The sequence below is a fragment of the Trematomus bernacchii genome, unplaced genomic scaffold (assembly GCF_902827165.1).
Source record: "Trematomus bernacchii unplaced genomic scaffold, fTreBer1.1, whole genome shotgun sequence".
NCBI classification, from domain to species: domain Eukaryota; kingdom Metazoa; phylum Chordata; class Actinopteri; order Perciformes; family Nototheniidae; genus Trematomus; species Trematomus bernacchii.
The window spans coordinates 359,724-384,178 of record NW_022987797.1 but is presented as its reverse complement, the minus strand read 5'-3'; the positions used below and the strand labels follow the sequence as shown (position 1 = coordinate 384,178).

Genomic DNA, 24,455 nt, shown 5'->3' with positions numbered 1-24,455 from the left:
ATAACACAATCAATGGCCCAGAATTGTACTTTATAAACTATGAATCTTGTGGTGCTTGAAGAAATACAGACGGGTTAAGCCGGCCAGGTTATATATATATATATATATATATATATATATATATATATATATGCCTTTTTTGGAGCCATTTTTTTCAATATTTATTCAAATGTCACTAGTTATTTAAACAAACCACTATCTGAGGATAATACAAGCAACCATAAAACACCCTTTATCTAGAGAGCCATTGAAGCCCATGAAGAATTTATCCTTCCACAAATCTTTTCAACTGCTGTATTAATAAAGTTGCCACGTGTTTTCAAATTCAAGTTAAGGAACTATCTGTGTAAAACATTACAAATATTCTTCATTTGCAGTATTTAAAAAATGTTCAGAAAGACTGCATCAATTATATGCTATATATATTATATATAAATATATATATATATATATATAATATCAATATTGTTATTAACTTAACAAAAATTGGATAATTGCCATGGATGTGGTGTTTGATATAGTTTACGTTCAATTTTAACTATTTTAGGCAGAAAAACGTATATTGACGAAACCTTTTTTAATAATTTACTATAATTTAGAAAGGTTTTTGTGAGAAATCATTTCAAAAGTAAACTTATTTTTCATTTTATATTTCAATTTGAAATGTTTGCACACAACATTATTAATTTATACATTTTTATAAACATTTTAAATTATGAATCCATTAATTTTATTGTATTTCCTTGAGGCTGGGGAAGATATCCAGCATGTGGTTCAACATGTAATACAAGTAAGTATATGTACAACATGGAAAAGTAAATAAAATAAGTTTAATAGGAGGATGTGGATTTATTTTCTCTCACCTTGTAATTACACAATCAAACAATCTATAATTTAGCTCTGACCTTCACAAAAACATTTTGTTGAATTGGACAAATTTTTCCAAGCTCTATTGACAGACATGCAATGACTGGGACTGATGGAAGAATTTGAGAGGAATGAACTAGGAGCAGAGAAATAATCATATTTAAAAGACAGCAGCCCCATAAGAGGCCAACAAGAGTCACAAGGGTGTGTCACTTTGCTGAAGGATATTTGTGACCAGCTATCCAGGCCAGACTCTAAAGACTTTCCAAGGGGTAAAAATGCTGCTGCTGGAGTACTGACTGGAAGTATTGCTGATATCATGTCATATCCTCTTAAAATACTCTGTCCAACAATATCAGTCTCATAAGAAAGGTGTTTTAACGCTTATTCAAAATAGCAGAGAAACATGCATTATTGTACTCAGGAGGGGACATTGACAGAGGATTACTCAAAAAGTACACAGTAAAAGTACTTCATAGTACTTGTGGTACTAGTACTGAGTCCAACAGTGTCAATCTCACGAAGAACTAATGGCAAAACATATTTTTTTCCCTCATCAAACTTAGCAGAAGTGGCTTGATTTTGTTCTCAGGAGGGGACTTTGACAGAGTATTTCTCAAAAAATACACAGTAAAAGTACTTCAATGTATTGTTAGTAGTAGGCTTACTAATACAAAGTCAAACCGTATCAATTTCATTAAGAACTAATGGTAACATTTTATTTTTATCATTCATCAAAGATAGCAGAAAACATGCATTATGTACTATGGAGGGGACTCTGACAGAGGATTACTCACAAAGTACACAGTAAAGTACTTCCTTTTATTTCTGGTAGCAGTCAACTAGTACCGAGTCCAACAGTATCAGTTTTATTCAGAACGTATGGTAAAAAATATTTGTATCACTCATTGAATATAGCAGGAAAGAAAATGAAGAGCAGCTGATTGACCGAGTGCAGAATCGCTGTATAGTTTAAATCTCCTTAGTTACAATGTTGTCCATTTTAGACAAAGGCTTATTATATTTACAGCCCTAAGAACATTCATTTTCTGGGCTCAATATGTGTCTTGGCTGTTTTCTTTGTGATCGCTAAATTCAGATGCTGAATCGCTAGAAACACCGCTGTCATCAGGCTGGCAAGGGCTGTTCCATGCTCTGCTCAACCTCCCGCCTTCCCAATGGACTCAGTAGCGCCCCCTGCTGCCGTGGAGCATGTGTGAGTGAGCATGTGTGAGTGTGTATGAGCACAACCACGGCGGAATATTACTGCCAAAAGTCACGTGAGTGAGTCACGTGACTTTTGGCAGTAATATTCCGCCGTGAGAAGAAAAAGTTTTGTACTTGTAAAAAAAAGTGTTGTAGTTGTAAAAACAAGATTTGTACTTGTAAAAAGAAGTGTTGTAGTTGTAAAAAAAATGTGTGTACTTGTAAAACCTAAGCTGAATTTGTCTCTGAAACATGATTTATTAGAAAAATGGTATGTGTTTATTTGATAGATACGTTTTTTCTTTGCAAAACTAAATGCATTAGTTTGTAGATGGTGTTTTGTATTTGCAAACCACATTGTGTTTGTTAGTGAATCATGAGGCATTAGTAAAACCTGTTTAGTTTGTTTGTGGAGTTATGGCAGGAAATTAGCTCCATATATTCAGTCTAAAAAGTCTACGGGGTTGCAGACTTGCTAAAAATCCTTGGGGAAGTCTCCAGAAGTTCATGCCAGAGCCATTAATCCCTGCTGATACTGCAGTGAGACAGTCCTGAGCCTGGTGGACTGATCCAGGCCCTGCGTTTATTCATCTTCCTCACCTCCACCATTACTCCCTCTTCTGCTACCAGGGTGTCCTTTGAATGAGGCAATGGAAGAAAAGGAGTCGAGTAAAAGAGAGGTAAGGGATAGTGGAGGCTTTTGGAAAGACCAGACAGCTTGCTCTCACTTCAAGGCCGTCCTGACGCTTGGATATTGTGCATTGCTGTCTTGATACCAACAAAATGTCCAATGTTTTTTTGGAAGAGACCTGTTGGAATCATGTTTCCTGCATTCACCTTTTACCAGAGAAGAGCGAATCAGTTCGTAAGGCTTTTTATTCTTAAGATTCCTAGAGATGCTGGAAAATCAGTTATTGCCACAAAAGAAAATCCTGGCCTCCGGGATAAGCTAACATATCTCACAAAAATGAAGTGCTGACTGACGCGAACATGCAGGTCGCAGATTGACACAATTCTTGCTAATAATCGAGAAGTGATGGAGGTCCATAGCATTATTACACTGTAGCAATTTATATGTACATGTTATTGTATTTCTTTTTGACGACCAATGATGGTAAAAGGAGGGAGAGGAGGAGAAAATGGATAAGAAGAGCTATTGGAGTAATTAGTGTTATTTGCCCAAAGGAGTATTGAGTGGAGGAAGTGAATACACTCGGGGATGGTGGCAAAATACATATCTGGAGATGTGAAATTAAACCTTTTGACAAAAAATCCAGCCATTCGTACATTGATTTAATTCTTCCTTTCTTTAAAAAAACAAAACCTCACAATATCACTCTACAAAACAGTAGCACAGCAGGAGGCGCTACAGTGACAGTGTCAGAGTAAACTCTTCCCTACTGAACGTGGTGTCTGTGTATTATTCAAATGAAAAATGATTTATGTCTCAATTTGCCTTCACACCATTTAAGGCATTCCTACTGGTTCATCCCATTTTTGTGTGCAAATGTCTTTCCTTTCTTTGTGCATGCAAGTTACACTATATCACTTTTATGTGTGTGTTTGTGTGTGTGCGTGTGTGTGTGTGTGTGCGGTGTGTGTGTGTGTGTGTGGTGTGTGTGTGTGTGTGTGGCTGTGTGGTGTGTGTGGTGTGGTGTGTGTGTGTGTGTGTGTGTGTGTGTGTGTGTGTGTGTGTGTGTGTGTGTGTGTTTGTGTGTGTGTGTGTGTGTGTGTGTGTGTGTGTGTGATGCTGTGTATTCTCTGTATGTCAGTCTGCGCATGTGCATGCAAGGCATGCCTTTGCCTCCCTGTGTGTGTGTGTGTTAGTCTGCCTAGTGTGACCTGCCTTGCTGTCACGCAATTGCTTTTTGTGAGAGAGAGAGAGAGAGAGAGAGAGAGAGAGAGAGAGAGAGAGAGAGAGAGAGAGAGAGAGAGAGAGAGAGAAAGCTTAATACAAGCTGATGGGTTTTGTCGGCAGGGAGTCTGGACGTCTGCCTGAGAGGGAGACAGGGAGGGAGAAACAGTGAGTGATGTTGGGAGAAGGATTGAGAGGAGCACGAGAGAAACAGGAGCGTAGAGGGAGGTAAAAAGCTAGTGGAGAGAATCCCATCCACACAGGAAGGGTAAAGCTTTATCCTTACTCACTGACTGTTAGACTGAATGAATCCTTCGTCTTCTCTGCCTCTCTCTGTCTTATTATTGTGTTCTCCCTTCTCCTCCCCTGTGTCCTTGTTTCCTCTCATCTGTTTGCACAAGAGGTTAGCAGGTTATTGAGGTTCAGGAACCTTTTTTCGGAAATCTAGCCTTCGGTCAGTTTACCTCTTCATTTGTGAAAACAGACAGCTGATACTTGCTTTCAACTACACATAACACAAATGATAACAACAATGCTAGAGAGTTTGGGGACAATCTGACATTGAGAAGAGAAGGCTGTAAATCAGTTGGTTTTTTGGGGAAGACAGTGTTACTTGAAACATAGGAGATGTAGTCTCTGTTGTCTCTTACATGTCCACCATCAATGAAACAAATACATGAATAAAGACAGATGAAACACGATGGAGTTAAACTATTTTATTGACAGTTGGAATAGAATAACAATACACCAAATTGTGCATTTACTCAACAATATAACAGTTTGCCAAAGAATCTGCAAATACACTTTTTATGTGTGTGTTTTAAATGACAGTGCGGTGAAATGAAAAAAGTTACACCACTTTGTCTCTTTCAATAACACTCAGGTCCTCAAGGCAGTAATGCATGAGCAACACATGGAAAGCAACGCAGATGAGCATTTGCTGCTTAACACTTTGCTAAGATTAGCTTATGCTAGCATTTTTTGAGGTTCATCAAGCGATGAGATGATTGGTATTTAACAATTAAAAAACATTACAGTATACTTGTAAATGGCATTTTGCAATCCTTAAATGGCTTTTTTAAATAAGTCAATGCGTTATCATTTGCTCCAATAAAGTTACACGATGGATCAATGTGTTTAACCAAAGAAATGGTCATAATTAACAAAGATATTGTTGGAAAAAGCTTCCCTTGTAGAATAGGTTTTCCATCAGCATTGCCTCCAAAAGTTGCCCATATCACATGTTCCTGACAGCCTGTAGAACTTTCTCATCTAGTATCCCAGAACCAAACATCACCTTTTTAGTATTTTAGGAGCCTTTCGGATGGCTTATAGAAGTTAAGGCTGTGAATGCTGTAGATAAAATGATCATCAAGACAGAAAAGGAAGATTTGTTTTTGAAGATTTGGGGATAAAGACTAATTGAGTTGACACTATAATGACCAGCAACGCATAATGTGAGAGGTCATTTAACCCGGAATGGTGTTGAGAAACAGAAGTTACAAAACCCCATGTCACTTCAACTCACACCGGTGTCGCTCAACCTGAAAGTGTATTCACTGGAGGTAATGTGGGACACTTTGAATGAGAGAGTACCAGATGGCTTGTGGGTTGGGTTGGGGACGGCCTCTGAGGGGGAAAGTTTGGGAGCAGACTGGAGGAGGTGTATTGCTTTTGGGATCCAGCAGCCACCATTTCCTAACAGAGAATCTGCTTCCACCCTTTCATCCTCCCACTCTTCCTCCACCTCTTCCCCAAGAGAGGACATGATATGATATGTATGTCTAGAAATGCACACAATGTCACTCTCAAAGAAAAAGACACAAATAGTGCCTTCAGATTCTTCAAGCTATTTTCAAGGTTTTAAAATCATAAAAACCTGGCTCCTTAAAGTTTTGAACAGCAGGAAAAAATGACTTAAGCGATAACAGTTTTTGGAATCACAAAAGTCCTGATATATACATCACACAGAATGCAACAAGATAACCTACATTGTCTTGTCAAACATTTTACTTAATGAGTTTGACTGCAATGAACACTGTGCAACTAAAACATGGCAATGACTGGATGTTTTTGATTATTGCTTTACAGAATGTAGCTGATTTGTTTGAAAATGAATACAGTATTAATATCCCTGCAACACTGCTACTGGCAAAATGAGGCCACTTTTGCACAAAAAAAACTTAAATTACTCCAAATTGTATTGTTTAGTTAAAATGTTGTTGACTCGCAAACATTTACGTAAAATTACTCAAAATTGTGTTATATTTCAAATTTGTGTTGATAAGCATTAGACAAATTCAATTTTGTTCAGAATGTTTGCTTCAAAGTAAAAAAAAAACGAACCTTTTTTTCTTTTAGTAATTATACAGCATCAGTAAAAAGCCCAAAAGGAAATGTAGTACACTTTGAATCTGAAATAAATTGCTACATATAAATGTATTCCTCAATTCATGTTGGGTCTCAACCGATACTGTATTTCGTTTCACCTCTTTCTGTGTAGCGTGTAGCTCATGCTTAATCTTATCAAGTAGTCTGCTAATTATTTATTAGTTTTAATCAGTCATGCGGATGCTACCAGCTAATGCTACAATCTTACGGTAACTAGCAAGATATCCCTTCACTCCCTCAAAGATTTAACATTATTAACTAAGTTATTATAGATACACTTTGGCTCACTCCAAAAGACACTAACAACCATAATATTTACACATAAAAAATACATTAGGAATCATAAAGTGCCCAAAAGAAATACATACTGTATACTTTTGTTATTTTTCTCTACAGTGTGCACATTGTGTTCCCTTTAAATTCATCCTATGTTTGTGTCCTTTTTTAAAAATCTGTAAAACCTGACGTCAGTCCAGGCAGATCTTTTGTTTGGATGATGCAAAGTACATTTCATGCTTCCTTCCTCTCTCTTTCCCTTTCCTCCCCTCTCCTCCTCTCTCCACACTGAGGCATTGCATGGCTAATCACCAGTTGCCTTGTGGATTAGGCCTGTAATTTAGAATAAAAGGGATGCTCCTCTGTGCAGCCTGAACACTGCTGTCAGATCTTGTGAGGGCTTGTTTCTGTTCCTCCCTCACAATAGCACATGCTGCAAGGTAATTGAGGAAGAGGAAGGAGAAGACACTTGCTGGTGGGAATTGGCACAGTAGAAACTGTTATTAGCCAAAGCTAAAAAAAAAAAAGAGAGGAGGAATCTTCAAATCTACTTGTAGACTTTAGCTTAAGAGTATTCCAAACTACATTTAAACTGCGATATACAACACGTTTTCAGCCACAGAGGGACAATACCTCCCCCTGCTTTGATGTGTCCTGCACTACCAGGTGGATGTGAACATTAAGAACAACAAAGAACATATTAGAACATAATGAGGACAAAGCACCCTCAACATGTCAGACCCATTTGACTGTTTCATGCCAGTTGTTTCCAGATTGTATCCAGATAAGGATCAACCACATTGCATTCGGACGTACAAGTCACTTGCATCTTCATCTTATACAATATGTTGCATGCATATGTATCTGCCATGTTATCTGCTTTGAGGAATGGCAAGGTACGTGAGCATAACATTATGCACTAAGAAGGCTTCTGGTGACAAGAAACCAATTATTTTACGATATCCTCTGTGAGTTCGGATATCAAACTGTTTGTGATAAGCTGGACATTTGTAGAAGCAAGCAATCATTCAGATTCAAGAAATAACCAAGTAAAATGGGTTTGTCAATCAATATTTCTCAAAACCTACAAAGCTGCTGTTCTCATTCCTACCAAACACAACACTGGCTGATTTATCTAAAAAGCACCTTCAACAAGAGATGGCAAAATAATCAGTAAAATCAGCTAATGTCGCGATTGATTGTAACGAAAATAGTACAGGCATCATGATCTTTGAGAACTTAGAACGTGCTAATGCTGTTTAAAAACATTTATATCCACTCAGGGACCAATTTAGACCTGGCACTAAAGGTCAATGTATTTATCTGAAGTCCTTACTAACTGGTAAAGAAAGAAACTCAGCAGTACTCTGGATCCCCAAGATCCTTCCAGAAGATGCCACCATTCACAAACACATAGTACTGAATGAAGTGAACATTGAAGGGCCAGATGTGTGACACAATAAACGAAAAACAGCTCAACTTGAGTGTTTGAAACCAAGACATCTTGGTTGGTAACAACAAATAAGTAATAATATACTTTTTTAAAGTTCTTTGTAGTCCTGATCCATTCCCCTCGATTCTCGAGCAAAATGAGCGGCTGGTGTCTCCATCAGTCTGAGGGCCGTCTCACTTCCTCTCAGACTCGTGGATGGACATATAGCCAGCTCCTTAGCAGAGAAGCAGAAAGACAACAAGCAGTCCTGGGATTAAGAACCCATTGTAGGCTGTGAAGGCGCGTAGCTGAAGCAAAGCTGAGCCTGCAGTGCATTGTGGTCCCAATAGGATGTGATCGATGTCGGCATACTGAGCCCTCCTTTGAAGTATCCTCATTAAGAAGGGTTTTGTTTTCTCGTCAAAGACATTTTCCTGTGAGTCTGAGAGGCTGTCGGTTGCAACAACAGAGAGATGTGCTTCCTGTGAGTCCCAGGAAACCCTGATACCATATCAAAAGAATTACACTACCAATGAGTGTCAAAAGGACTTACTAGTTAGTAGTCAGTTCCATATCAGGGGATGGGTCCATCCCATGTGTGGTTGGACCTGTCAAAGTGCCCTTAATAAGATACTTTACACCTATCAGCTCCAGCGGCAGTACCACCTGGCTGACCCAGGTGCAGGGCTACAGGCTATTTGAAAAAGTGTCTTAGGATTCGGTCGCAACGGAGCCGCAACAACAAAGCTTGATAATTTCCTTTAGTCTTAGGATCGCTCACAGCAGGGCCCAATGGTGCTCTCTAGGGACATCTGGGAGGAGTGGCGAATGAGGGGCGCCATCGTTGGGTCCACCATGGAGGACGTAGGGAAGAGCTTGTACCAGCCAATCACCATTGTGCTGAGGTCCAGCTCCTCCAATAGGATTCGAGCAACGCCCATGAAGCATTTGCGGTCCATACGTCCATAGTTGCCCCAAACGATCACCTACAGAAGAGGGTGGCAAGATATAAATTAGTGATGTGTTATGAGGCAATATAACCAAAATATTACATTTTTGCATTACCAATTTGCGGTTGTCATAGTAGAATTATGATATGTAAGAATAAATGCTTTTTTAGTACACTTTCTTTTAGCTCTTAAGCTAAATGCTCATTCTATTAATGATAGTATGTTGAAGTTTAGCAGGTATAAAGTAATTTGTACCCTCTTTGTTTACTATGCAAACATTTGCTAGTTAGCTGTAAGCTGTAAATGCAATATACAGCTGAGGCTAATGGGAATGTCATGAGTTTAGCAAGTATTTGGTCTTAAACTAAAGTTTTGGGACTGTACTTTTTTTTTAGAGTTAAACATTTGACCAATGTTAATTTAATATTATGTTTTATTGACAAAAATATGACAACATCCTTGAATAAAAGGTATCGATCATCAAAGTATTGTCCAATTGTTAAATCTACTGAAAGTGGCACTATTGTGCTATTTGGAGCTTCCCCTTTCCTGTAGTATGTTAAAAAGGTTATTTTGCATGTAAATAGTCTGTAACGGTTAAAATCCAAAGGTTTCTCTCCCACACACAACAAATCATTTAATCATTGAAATGTATCTAGTTCTTTAACATGGTTTAAGATAATATTGAATCATGCACATCCTGAAGGTTATGAGGACTTGATATTATGATACATATGATAAGGTTAATACGGTGGAATTAATTAGCATGAATAAATATTGTTTGGAAATCAGTTTTTAAGTACTGTATCCTGACAGTTGTCCTCTCTGTTACAGAAGCAAAGATCCGGCTGTGGTTTCTATTAGCGTAAATGAAGAGGGATTGTGTTTGAGGCAGGGAGAGTAGAACATGTTGGTGGTATGTGCTTAGGGACCTGTGTGTGTGTGTGTGTGTTGTGTACGTTTGGTTTCCTCTGTCTCCTGACACCCTGATAACATCAGGGCTCATCTCAGACGGCCACATCAGGTCAAGCACCAGACAAAAAAAATCAATATCCGTTTGTGTGTCCTCTTGTGTGTCTGAGCATGCCTGCATACCAATTTGTTTGGTATAAGTGTGTCTGCATGTGATTTCCACAGAGACTGAGAGCCAGAGTCTGCCTCAATCTTTTCCCTGAATCTTTAAAAAAGGAGAACCGTTACCCCATTTTTTGTCTGCCTGCCATCAGTTCTCCAAACAAGAAACATGGCTTCAACCATTACAACAGAGACATCTTATAAATCAGGGGTACTCAAACTTTTTTATTAAAGGTCCACTTGTGAATTGTATACAAGGTCACTGGTCCGGATAAAATGCCAGTAAAGTTCCCCCCCTTTATTTTTTTATTTTGTATAATTTTATTTTTTTATAATGGGACACAGGGTTCGGTCCGGATTAATTTGCAGTTCGGTCCGGATCCGGACCTTTTGACCCTGTTATAAATGATACATTTATAGTAGAACATGAAATACTGGCTGAGTGTTTTGTACAGGCAATGAGAAATACAGTGTCCTACATTTTCTAGAAAGTGGAGCAAAAAGACAAAAAGGGACAAAATAAACCCAGCATGTTGCAGTTTGGGATAAACTGGAATTGGAAGAAAGGGTGCTGTAAGAGCAACACCAACAAGTTAGACAGCAAACTTCAATTGTGCTAGTGTTCATATTCTAAGCAGTTTTTCTTGAATAAGTTTTTTATATTTAGTCACCCTAATCCTGTTTGTATCTAGTAATTTGACTTGGCTCGACTGTGGCTGTGAGGTGGTGTAGTCGTCTAAAAACAAGAAAGTTTGGTTTCATTCCCAGCCCCCGCCGTCAACATGTCGATGTCTGGCAAGACAATTTTTTTTTTTTTTTTAATTTATAGGGAGGGATGAAACCCTCTTTAATGGTCACACATGCAGAGCACACAGCACACACAGTGAAATTTGGCCTCTGCTTTTAACCCATCCTAGTACAAGGAGTCTAGTACTAGGAGCAGTGGGCAGCTATTGTACAGCGCCCGGGGAGCAAATGGGAGTGGGGGGGGAAGGGGGGTGTCCGGTGCCTTGCTCAAGGGCACCACGGCAGGGCAGGAGGTGAACTGGGACCTCTCCAAGTAGAAGTCCACACTCCATATTTAGGTCTGGTCGGGGACTTGAACCAGCGACCCTACGGCTCACAGTCCAAACCCCTACTGACTGAGCCACTGCCGAACAATACGCCGGACAATACGCCCCAAGTTACTTAACCTAACTTTGCAAAAATGTTCGGTTACTCTACTGTAAATTCATTAAAGAGCACACATTCTGCTAATTTTCAGTTTCATATATGCATTTTGTGCCCAGGTTTCATACACTTTTTCACCAATGATTTTCAATGACTTTTCCATGACTTCTCCATGACCTTTACCTAATTTTCCATGACCAAAAAAATGACTCTTTCTCAGCGGTACCACTGAAAATGGTTTATTTGAACATGGAACAGGAAAATTAGGTCTGCATCTGAAACATGTTGTGCCTATCTGAAACAAATCAAATAGGCTTACTAGCTTCTACACGCTAAAGCAACTCAAATCTCTCACCAGCAAAACACCTCGTCAGTTAAATGCCATTTTATGTTTCATTACTATACGATACAGTATTTATTATCATTATAGTATTACTATTTCGGCGATTAGCTAAAATGTAAATTATATTTGATGCAACTTTGGTTACATTTCCATGACTTTTCCAAAACTTTGGGAAAAATATTGTTTTCCATAACTTTGCCAGGGCCTGAAATTGCATTTTGAATTTCCATGACTTTTCCAGGTTTTTAATGACCGTAGGAACCCTTTGTGCCCCTACTGTGACATTTCTCCATGCTTTAATGTTCAAAAAGCTCTTTATTTTTCTCATACTGCCTGTGCTGCAGCACCTCTTTTCACCCTCTGTCTGAAACCAGAGCCCAGTCTGCTCTGATTGGTCAGCTGGCTGTCTCTGTTTTGATCACAAAAGCTAAACTACTGCACAGATTACCCTTGCCAGTGGGAGCAAATATTTAGATTTGTATTTAAATGGGTTAAATTCAGAAATAATTGTTGCTGTTAAACCGTAAAGGCTGGTGTGGCTGAGCCTAGACTATAGAATCGATAGAGACTACTTCATATTCTCTGCATGTCTCTATCTGAGCCACTCACTTTTGAAACCAGAAACTCCCTCTGGTTAGAAGAGACCGAATAATATAGAATGATGGGAAAGAGATGTAATAGTGACACATTTTGAAAAAAAGGAATGCAATAAACCCTGGATTTGCAGCTTTTCCCAGCACTGAAAATATACTTATGTGGACAAAGAATTTCAACGGCTGTCCCACATTGAGGGAAAACATTCTCAATAATTACATGGTTACTAATGCTTAGTGGAATACTTATATCTGATTCCCTCAGATATCAGGATAAGCAAACATTTAACTCACACTAAGCTCAGAAAACACAAACCAAACACTTAAAATAATTAAAAAAAAAAAAAAAAACGATATGCCTGCCTGTTGTCAGAGAGGATGAGATACAAGAGAAAATGAGATGATGAGGGGAAGGTGGCAGAGAGTGCAGAGCGGAGGATGAAGACGGACAGCCGATAATTAGAAAGGAGGCGTTCAGTGACTAATTACGCAGTGACAGCAGCTTCAGGCTGACAGTGAACACACAGAGCTTCAAACCTGCAACCTTCAGAACCCACTGACATGACCTCTGTTTACCACACACACGCAGGCACGGCAATTGTATGTGTTAGTTGCTCATGATAGACAACATTTCCTGGAAATAGGACTTGAACTTTGATCTTTAAAAACCCCAAGTCCACTCAATGACACAAAGTCACACTGACCTCAATGCAAATTACTGTTCCCGCCTGCAACCCAGTTTTTCTATAAGCCATTTGTTGGTAGTTTCACCTTGTGATATATCCATTTCACCTCTTTTCACCCTCCCTCTGAAACCAGAGCCCAGTTTGCTCTGATTGGTTAGCTGGCCGGCTCTGTTGATGTCCCGCCCCTTATCACGTACAATGTGTTGGAGCGCTAGCCAATAAATGCACAAGTGTTTCATATTGATGTCACTATGTTATGGAAGTTAACAAAGGAGTCCAATTGAGGAGTTTCAACCAGGGTGTGGGAGAGAAACTCCCTCTGGAGGGAAAACAGGGATATTGGCCTTTGCACACCATTTACATGCACAAAAACCTCTATAACACACTATGGGAAAGGGAAAACCCCAAAGAGCATAAAAGGGCCTCTTTAAAAGCAAAACCAGGAAGTATAAAGAGTGAAGAAGTCAACTGAAGGAGGAGGTTTGGTTGGACAGGTTGGTCAAAGAACAACAGACCATCACCTAGGAGACCATGTCTCTGTCCAGTGAAACATTTTTTTGTCATATCACTTCTGTACCTTATTAAAAACGCTTTCTTTTTACCCCAAACGGTGACTTATTTGTCAGGTGATTTACATCTGTATTCAAAATCAAGATTTAAAAAAAAACCTAACCAAGTTGTTTTTTGTAAAAACAGAGGTTTATTGAAATACTGTTTGTATGTGAAGTGTATCTTGACACATGATTCTGGATACCGATTGTATTAAAATGACTAATAACCTTTTTAAGATGTCTGAGGATACACTGTCTATTTGGATGAGCACATGAAAGCTTGAGACTCAGTTGATGAAGGATCCTGAATGAATGTTCTGTGTGTACTTAGGGAGCACTCTGCTGTGCTAAACCAGGAAGTGACAGATTGAAAAGCGCTGCTGATTTCAGCGGTTTTCATTATTGTGAATGAGTTTGATGGAACTCGGAGGACAGCAACGCAGACAGCAAATAATTAAGAGGGAGGCGTTTAGAGGCTAATTACACAGGAGCAGAGCTGCAGGCCTCCACTGAAAACAGGACACCACTGTTCCACCTGCAGAGCCCTGAGGAACCTGAAATACTATACAAGTTCTAACATATGTCCATGTTATGAAGGTAGATATGGTGCACAATGCGAGAGCTTGTAAAACCTGATGAGCACTTGCAGAAAAAAAATCTGAGCTTGTGTGCATACATTTACACTTGTATAAAATATCCACGTATTTGTGAACCAAATTTGAAGTCACAGAAGAAAAAAAAAGTTTTGTAGCTTGTAGAAAAACTTAGTGGTGAAATGTTCACTTGTAGAAAAATATATATTTTTAAAATATATTTTCCATTACAACTGCAACTTGGTTATTCCAACCTCTCAAATCAGTCATTACAACTTCACGAATCTGCTCTGGCAGTTTAAATCGACGAATCTGCGGCCTTGACTTTTGCTACACTTCTTGCGATGAATGTGTCGCTAAAGTAATTTTCACCTGTAGATGTGGGGGGAGGGAGGGGGGTTGGAGCGAAGGGGCGGAGCTATAAGAACGACGAGGCGCAAGCTCGGGTCAGTCACACGCAAGTGACTACTGTTGCCCCTGCCCCCTTTCACACCAACGCAGCTCCCGTTCTAGGTCCGTGCTTCGCTCACAACAACAACTATGGGGGACTGCGTCGGGTCGATGATCGTGTTACTTTTAATCATACGAAGCCAGATTAAATTAAATAACTACTTCTACAACCTTATACTTTTCTCCAGAGTGCCGTGGTTCATTGTTTATTAATGTGTTACAGCGGCATTTACCGACCGCTGCAGTGCTGCTCTTCCACTGGAGTTTATTCTCTCGTTAACTCACGGCAGCGGCCGCTGTAAAGTATTCACTGTCTGACTGTCACACAAGCAGCTGATAAAGATCCCCAATTCCCCATAAGTGAATGTGTTTCAGTTTGAATTGACGCTGTTAGGCATCACAACGCTGTTATGAAAGTTTCTCTGGTATAAAATGGGTGATGTTAGCATAGCAACCGAAGCTAAACTGACTATATTGACTAGGCTACTTGTTGCTTGTTGCTATAACTTGTGGCATAAGCCGTGTTCTACAGGCACATTTTACCGGCGTATTTTTCATTATGATTCTACTTGTGATAGTCGGACATGACAACCTGTGCAGCCCATGTATTGATTCCATCCGATAGCTGCTATAATACAAAACAAAACGTCTGCCTGCTCTCCACAATGATCAATAACAGCGAACGGATGGTCAAAGTAAGGTACAAATAAACAGATTCACACGAAGCCTGGTTAGTGTTGCCTGACTTTATAAAGTGTGTTTTTTTTTACATGTGTGTGGTTGCGTTCTAGTCACTTTGCTCAGCGCTACTGCTTGTTTCAACTTTGCCGTACTCTCCATAAACTGTTAGTTCAGGTTAATCTCGCCCCCCTCCGACGTAAGCGTGACGTATGCGGTTCTTGCCTCTAGACCGACACTTTTTTCGAGCTTGGTAAGAACCGGTTTTCGGGGAAAAGAGCCGGCTCCGCTGCGGCGTGAACAGGAAAACCGGTGCTTATCAGGCTCAAGCTCCGGACCGGCCCTGGAACCGCGTTGGTGTGAAAGGGGCAACATGCGGGGCCCCGCAGTCATCCGGTTCGACCTGACATGGCTGTGTGACCATTGTGTGACTGACCCGAGCTTGCGCCTCCTCGTTCTGATAGCTCCGCCCCTTCGCTCCAACCCCCCTCCCTCCCCCCACATCTACAGGTAAAAATTACTTTAGCAACACATTCATCGCAAGAAGTGTAGCAAAAGTCACTGCCTCAGATTCGTCGATTTATACTGCCACAGAGCAGATTCGTGAAGTTGTAATGACTGATTTGAGAGGTTGTAATAACCAAGTTGCAGTTGTAATGGAAAATATATTTTAAAAGTTTTTTTTTTTTCTGCAAGTGAACATTTCATCACTAAGTTCATTTTTTTTCTACAAGCTACAAAACGTTTTCTTTTCTTCTGTGACTTCATATGTGGTTCACAGATACGTGGATATTTTATACAAGTGTAAATGTATGCACACAAGCTCAGATTTTCTGAGTGCTCACATCAGGTTTTACACGCTCTCGCATTTTGCACCATATCTACCTTCATACATGTTGGCGTTAAGTTATCTTTTTTAGTAATCTTGTAAAGTCAGAAAGTACAAAATGTATGTCAAAGACTCAAAAGATAAAGAATGGAAGAGGAAGACAGAACATTGAGCACTTAGGAATGAATTGAAAGACACAAAGGATGCAAGGTGGTACAAAAGGAAAGAGGCTTAACAAAGAGGGATGGATAGTCCTACTGTTAATCCACCAAAATAAACATGTATATGCAGAAGCCAAATGGGTGGGTTTGTCTTTTGGGAAAGGAGTTTAAGAGAGCAAAAAGTAGAGGGGAGAAAGTACAAAAGAAGCAATGAAAAGCATAGTAAAGGATGGAAAAAAGGGGATTTAAAGAAAAGAGTGCCAGGGAAATAAGAGAAAGTAGAAAAGGAGAGGAAATAAGTTAAAGAGCTCAGAATCCGCTGTAATGGTCAATCTCTTTGTGACTCTTTTGTGACCTTTGTGATCCTGAGAGTAGCTGAAGCTCAAACAGCTGAAAGAATCAAATCAGCTCAAACCGCCTCCTGGTCCCTCAGGTCACATTCTCACTGTAAATGTCAAACTCCTCTTCTGCTGTGACGGCTCCACACCTCCTGAACTTTATCTACTGTCACACGAAGACAGCCGAGACTAATCTATAACATTCATTATTCAGCATTATTGTGCTGAAACTCCTCCTTTTGATCATTTATGGTGATAATCTGGTGAGATTGGTTAGAGATTGTTTTTATGAACCCTTTGTATCTAACTATGGATGACAATGTAACCCTGTCGGTCCGTCCAATTTGATAGACTCCACAACTCTTTGATGTATTGCCATGTTCCTCAGATGATTAGTCATTATGACGTTTTCACTCACGTAGAACTCCATCCAGCTCCACTATGAGGGCAAAAGTGTATTTACTGCAGTATTTTTGGCTAATTAGTAAATACCTGCAATCAAACATTACCACTACAGCCTCAGATCTCATTTGTGTCTACTGCTTGGTAGCAGATGTAAGCATGCTAACACTGTAAAATAACTTGGTACACACAATTGCCTTAATAATGTAATGTAAAACAAACAGGGCTAACACCTGAAAACAAGTTTAAAATATGTTTTATTTCATAACCATCTACTTTTTGGTTAGTCTTTGTTGTGAATCAGTGAGCCTTATCTCACCTGCACCACTTTCCCCTGTGGGCTCTCGGAGAAGACCAGGGCCTGGTTGTAGAGAGGGTCCAGAGACTTCCTCACTGACTTGGTCTTCTTCTTGGCCACACAATTCCCGTTCTCCAGGAGGTAAACCTTGATGTAGGCCGCTGAAACGATAGCAGTCCGAAAGGTTAAACCTCAACTTACCCCTTCAGAGTTATCTGCGACGCCCTTACACATTGAGTCATCAGCAACTTTAGAGGTTTATTCTGTGAGGTTTAGAGCTGGTTTGTTTGAGATTGCAGTAGAGTAGAACACGGTACAGTTCATTTTTATTATTTTATTTTTAGTTTAGTTCAGTATAAAAGAGTAAAATGCACAAGGTCAGTAGGAGACTAGAATAGAGAGGAAACTCTTGAGGGAGTGATTCAACCTGCAAGGTGAGGGTCATGTGACGGACGGGGGCTCCTTTCTGGTACCCTGGCTGGCTGCTCTGCAGGGTTATCACGGTTGTGGTACAAACCTTGTAGCTTGCACTCCAGAATTAAGTGAAGAGGTACAATACAAGACTGTCCTTTAAACAAGGGTAAACATGTCTGTTAATGCAAAAAGGAACTGTCAGCCACAGATTATAAGACAAATACAAAAGAAGACTAAGCTAACCTTCCTCTACAAAAATCTAATTTTACCCACAAGTATTTATGCAAACTTTCACAAAATTAAACACAGTTCCCTTTAAAACCTCCGCTAAGGACTCTCTATGCGTTTGTCTGTTTTTTTTTGTTTGTATTTAATTTATGTCAGCACATTCAGTAATACTACCGCTCGGCTTTTTTATAAAACTTGGAGGAAAGGTAATGCATGGACAAAGGAGTAACCCCATTAAATGTCCGCATTAATCCAAATTACAGGGTGGATGGACATATTATGTTTCACTTTTGTTAACATTGCGGAAATAGATCATTTCTGCTGTATTTTTGTTGTGTACTAACAATCTAAAACAATATTAACCTTTCTTGAAAATATAGGTCTTTAAGTCGTGACAGCTCTAAAACAGATATCAATGAGTTGTTTAAACGCTCCAAGCAATAAAATACAACACATCTTTTTAGAATACACGTTGTTACGACCCTTTAACTGTCAAAGAGCACAATCATTGACCCTTGTCTTCTGAGTGCCATTCTGATTATGAATTACTAATAACCCAAACACTTTTGGAACAAACACTCAACACGAGGCACATTTAGCTGTGAGGTAGTGGGGTCGTCTTTCAATTGAAAGGTTGACAAGATACCTTAACCCTAATTGCTCCCGATGGCCGATGTGCCACCTGCTTCACATCTGTATGAATGTGTGTGAATGCTGACATATTGAGGGGTCGTAAAGATAAAGCACTATTTAAATACAGTATCTAAACAACATTGACGAACATTATTCAGGTTGGTTGCAGAGTCATTGTGATAGCTCATCGGACCGCTAACTTGGTTTGGTGACGCTCCATGCAAATGGTTGAGCTTTCAGTAGAGCAGACAAAGGCAGAGTCGAGAGGATTTTGGTGCACTTGATGAAACAAAGTTCATTTGAAACCATTAGTTTCTCTGGTTATTTGTGCAGAAAAACCCTCAATGCCCAAGAAAACATCAGACTAAGTAAAAATGAAAAACTGACTTTATGCAAACAATGGCTGTCAGCATCAGATGTTGTACTACGAAAAGGGGTCGCTCCCTCCACAGATACAAAGCCTTTCCTAGATCGTTTTTTTTTTAAACTGCATTTATGATTAAATGTCCCAGTATGAAACATTGTTGCTAGGTAACAGAAGCCAAAACTATATTAGAGGCCAGACTTCTGACTTTGACTGACTGACACACACACCCGCACGCACACACACACACACACACACACACACACACACACACACACACACACACACACACACACACACACACACACACACACACACACACACACACACACACACACACACACACACACACACACACACACACACACACACACACACACACACACACACACACACACACACACACACTCCAAAGCTTTTTGTCCCTTCTTTCAGATAACAATATTACAAAGAAATATGGAGCAAGGTTGTCCTTTGTTTTTAGAGACTATATGGATTTCATTTAATCTCTTTGTATCTCTCGGTTTCTCTTCAATGTTTCACACTTATTTGCGCCGTTCGTTTCTCTTTCCTCCGACTTTTGTTTGTGCTTTGCTCTGTTTATCATCCTCTTATCTTTTATCGCTCTCTCATAGTTTTTCCCAGATGTTTTTTTGATGTTCCTTATTTGCTGACATTGTTTGTGTTCTTATGTAATTAGGATCAATGAATGGTTTAATATTATGCAAGCGAGTGGAGCTATAATCAGATTAATAGTTTGTTGTTACACAATACAATTTGCAGCATGATAAAGATTTAAAAAAAGAACAACCATGAAGACATCATGCCTTCATGCTTCAATTTTTTTGGGCCATTGCACATCACTCACAGAGTAGAAAGAGATAAAGGTTAACTGAATAATTAATTAACTTGCTTATTGCTCGCTTGATCGATCTAGTGCCAGGGTGATTTATTGCTGGGCGGACAACCCATATTAACAGCTCACGTACAATCTGATTATGATATATTTAAGGTGCACTGATGCACAAAGCTGAGAGTTAGATGTAGTTCGTATGGGCCGGTGTCCACGTAGCGCCTTTTGTTCGCAGCACCCACCATCTTTTTTTCTAGACGCGCCGCCTTTTTTGTGCGGCTGGTCTGAGCGCTCCATGTTGAAATATTTAAACTTTCCAAAAAAAAACTGGTAGAAGTTGCATGAAAAGCTTGTTTGGGCCTTGTCGGTCCGACAAAAACGATCATAACCGGATGTTGCTGCCGGTGAGTTTGTGTCTTTTATCGTCCCCTTCCCTCACTATAGGGCTGTCAGACAGAGCAGTGACAAACTCATACATACAAAAAAAAAATAGCACGAACAGATGATGAATCCATGCCATGATACGATGACATAGATAATATAAAAGCGCTGTTTTTTATTTATTTTTAACTTTTTACTTGTCCCCAGCGCCCTGCCACTGCCTTTCTACCGGAAAACATGTGGACGCAGGCAGAAAAAGTGTGTTATTATTGCACCTCTCCAATAACTCCACAAAGTACTTTTAAATGATTAAACAACATGCAAGAACAAAAGTACCTATTCTTATTAAAGTTTTTAAACATTTCAGATTCTTTGGTCTGTGATGTTTTTTGGTCGTAGATGGAATTATAGCTAGCAAGTTATTTCCTGATTGTTGTACGATCAATTTCAAAGCATTTTTAAAACAACCTTCCTGACCATATTTAACCTTGCTGATAGGACATTTTTAAGATACAGATACTACAGAGCAGCATATAAAAATCAGAGCAACATGCTGCCTGTTTCTCTGCAGTAATGTAGTTATTATTAATTATTATTAATGTACTTATTCATCAGATCACCTCCTTCTGCTCTGTGTGTTAACTCCCTGAACACTGGAAACACAATTTCCTCCTTGACACTCATGCATCTTTCATATCATAACTGTGTTTTTGTAGGATATATCCCAATAGGTTTTAAATGTCAGCTGCAGGCGGGTCTGTTTGTCAGGAGCTGATGCTATTTGCTGTCTTGTGGTGCATTCATGTTCTGTGGAAACCTTGATTACCTAAGACATAGCTGACACTGGATGAACAATAGGGTAAGACACCAAATGTAATTTGGTGCTTTGAGCATCTGACGTTTTGAGGAAGAAAAGTGACTTCCTGTAGAAAACAATGCTTTTGATTTCTCTGAAAACACCATTACAGTTTATTACAACACTTGTGAAATAACACTTTTGTACAAGGTATTTTTGTTATTACTGGCTGCTACTTAAATACTTTGCTGCTACTTGTTTTGTTTATCCATGTGTAATTTATTGCATTATATCTGCACGGTGCCTTCGCTGTAACAATGTACATGTACAGCTTCGGGACGGATAAAGGGTTTCTGATTGTGATTCTGATGGTGGTGTGTTACCTGGAGGTCCCTTTGAACCTGGTTTCATGGTGAGTCCTCTGGCCTGGATGACCTCCACTTCCAGACCTCCATTCCTCTCCAGCAGACCGATCTCTATGTCACCTGGATGGATTAAAACAAAGTTGCACTTTAAAAATGATGTTTTAGGGAGTTGAATGTGTTTATCATTAGAAGTTATTCAAAATGCATGACCTCATATGGTGATAAAGTTCTGTCGGAAAGATAAGTGAGGACAAATTGTGAAAAACAGTAGTATGCTGGCATTATAAACCAATAACCCGTTTCCATACATGCGTTTTTGCATCAGAGCCTTGTTAATTCAAAGAACAAGCAACTAAATATGCAACCGCTTCTTCAACAAATTCCATCACTGGAAATAATTCAGATTTGAAGGAAAAAGGTTTGGATGGGTTTCTATGAAAGGTTTTAGAACTAGAAAAATCTGTTCGCGTGATACTCATTAAGTATGAGATGTGGCTCCACCTGGGGTTTTGAACACTTAACAATGATTTTAATAATGAGTGACAGTATTTGAACTTAAGAATACATCCTTCAAGTTGTTTTCTGCAGACTGCAGAGACCTTTTTGAGATGGACAGGAAAAGAGCAAATGTTGACAACTAGAGAAGTCAAAGATGTCACAGTACTGTCTAGAGAGCACATGGCACTTAGTTGTTGTTTTTTCATCTGTTATGCAACCTTGAAGCACTTCAATGTCTGTCTATAGTTTTTGAATTAATAAGACGAAATTAATAATACAAAATAACCCTTTCTTTGTTGCGCGTCTCTCTCAGGTATGTGTATTGATACATTAACATCACGTGAGTCTTGGTTTAATTAACTTGAGCCTGCTTAAAATAAATAGGAGTTTGTCATTCATTTTAGCCTCTTTTGGCTCATTGTTTTAATTTCATCTTAAGTTATCGCACGGCTACAATTGTAAAACTTCCAATGGCAGATTTTTATAAAATGGCGGCCACTTCCTCCTTTGATTATATTGGAATTCTAAAAAATTCTATTTCCATGTGGTCTCAACACACACTAAGAAATTGAAGGGTTGACTTTTATTAAATGTACTATGTCAACAGATTAATTGTTTTTATTATTATGTTAGTTGTAAGCAATAATAATAATTTGAACCTAATATTTTGTATTTAAACTTAATATTATTGCTTTCAACTAACCTAATAAAATTATGTGTAATCTGTTTACATAAAACATTTAATTAAAGTCAACATTTCATTTTTGTTCAGTCCACCTTTGTTTCCAGCTGCATTACCCGCTGTTCATAGCCATTAAAGAGAGTAGTGTGCTATTTTCCACTCACTGGAAAGTTTTCAGCAAAATATTCCCAGAATGACGATTGCATTTCTTTGAAAGTGACAGATGACAGCCAAGTTATTCTTGGTCCTCTGACATCAGATAAAGTGGGCCTGGACAGCAGGTTTGGAGCTGAGCGGGTCCAGCCAGTGCCACTGTTGTCGGGCCAAGGACACTCTGGCTGCCAGCGAGGAAACTGACCCACTTACATTAGATCACTGCTTTGGAGGACGGGCTGTATACAATAAATCCACTATACGGCCTGGATATGAATAAGTGCAGGGGTCGATGAGAAACACCCTGAGGTGGAACACAGCTCTGATTTACGAGGCACTTTTTTTGCCAGTGTGCAATGATTTCAGCAGTTTTATGAGGAAATAAGCTGTTTTCTTTTCAATTTAAAAACGTGTTTTTAATGGGTAGAGTTTGAGAGGATTTTACAAAATAGAGGGTATAGTTGTGACCCTAGAATGTGAGTAATTTCCTTCCTTACTTAGAGATAAGAAAATAAAGACAGATGGATTAAGTTTTTGCGGAAGCATCAGAGATGAACTGATTAGATGCCGTTGTTGCTCGAAGGGAAAAAAGGCTTTGTAAAATGTTTGTAACAAAGATATTCCTTTTCTAGAAAACACAACATTTGCGAGATATAATGTGACTTCCAGTGTAAAGGGCCACTTATGGTCTTCTGTCCGAATATGGATACCATGATAACATGATTTGTTGAACTGGTACAGACAGATGATGACATCTCTGTCACCTCTAGTCTTTTCTCACCCATGGATGTTGTTGCCAGCGTCTGTCGACCAACAAACTGAGCCGGTCCCATCCCATCCAGGAAGTCGCTGAACTGTGCATCCGACGCCAAACACATGCCACTGTAGTTCAGGCTGCAGAGAGAGAAGGAGGAAGAGACAGGCGGTTAACATGACCAGACAATTGACTTCAGTTAGCTAGAGAAGGTGAAAAGCCAAATTAAAAACAGTCTGGATGAATAAGAAGATAAAAACAGGAAGTGTACAATTGTGTTAAACCCCGAAAATTCTAATTGGCTCCCCAAACCCAGACTGTTGGCTTCAGAGTTTGACCCCCTGTGTCCTTGTTTTGTGTGTGTTTGTGTGCGTAGACATAGAAATCACCGCTGAGTGCTTTGGTGGAAGATTGCCAGGGATACTACAACTGTTGAAGTGTGTGTGTGTGTGTGTGTGTGTGTGTGTGTGTGTGTGTGTGTGTGTGTGTGTGTGTTTTCAACGGAAGGACAAATCCACCCTGACATGTTCTGATGCTGATGTCTATCGTCAATCTGTGATGCTCAACATGTATCTGAACCAAGATGGCACCCACTCACGGTAGATTACTGTTTACATTTGGAGCTTTGCGTTATGCTTAACAGGAACTTCAACCAAGGTTTACACTAGTTCAGCTCGTTAGACTTCCTTTCAGGGTGTGTGTGACGTGATGGATTAATTGGCATACACCATAGTTATACATGCAGTATACCTCACTTGTTCCTTTCACTTGTTAATTCTGTCTGTACTTGAAAGAAAGGGGGCGGGGACAGGTGAAAGTGATTGACACATTAAGGAGGCTGCTATACAAGCTGCCCAAACCATGCCCATTATTTCAAATTTATTTAGCAAGTTATGTATGCACATTCTGTGCCTTAAAATGAATCAGCTCTCATCTAGTGCGCAGAAAAGAGGAAACAGGTTAATGTGGAGTTGGATAACACGTAAGGTCCAACAGCCAATGCCAATGCATTGTGTTCAAGTTTGGCCCCCAGCCCTAGAGAACACAAGGCTAATCAGCTTAAGTGTTCTCCATTGCTTGGGGTGCCTGGATGTTGTAACTTTAGATGTATGAAAATAACTTTATACAGCATTGTAGGTGGGGCCCTGTTTATTCCTGTTACGTGCCGCAGTTGGCTTTTGTGTGTGTCTC

At 39.5% G+C, this 24,455-nt stretch overlaps 1 protein-coding gene across 1 annotated transcript in view; it reads right to left on the bottom strand.

Annotated features, from left to right (window-relative positions):
- Positions 1-4,635: 4,635 nt before the first annotated feature.
- Positions 4,636-24,455, bottom strand: part of rims4 (regulating synaptic membrane exocytosis 4) — a 73,168-nt gene continuing 53,348 nt past the window's right edge. Inside the window, exons 4-7 of the mRNA XM_034149913.1 lie at positions 23,292-23,404; positions 21,196-21,297; positions 17,165-17,304; positions 4,636-9,013 (exon numbers count right to left, since the gene is read on the bottom strand). Of these exons, the coding sequence (XP_034005804.1) occupies positions 8,795-9,013; positions 17,165-17,304; positions 21,196-21,297; positions 23,292-23,404 (574 nt within the window). The 3' untranslated portion in view covers positions 4,636-8,794. The remainder of the gene's footprint in view (positions 9,014-17,164; positions 17,305-21,195; positions 21,298-23,291; positions 23,405-24,455) is intronic.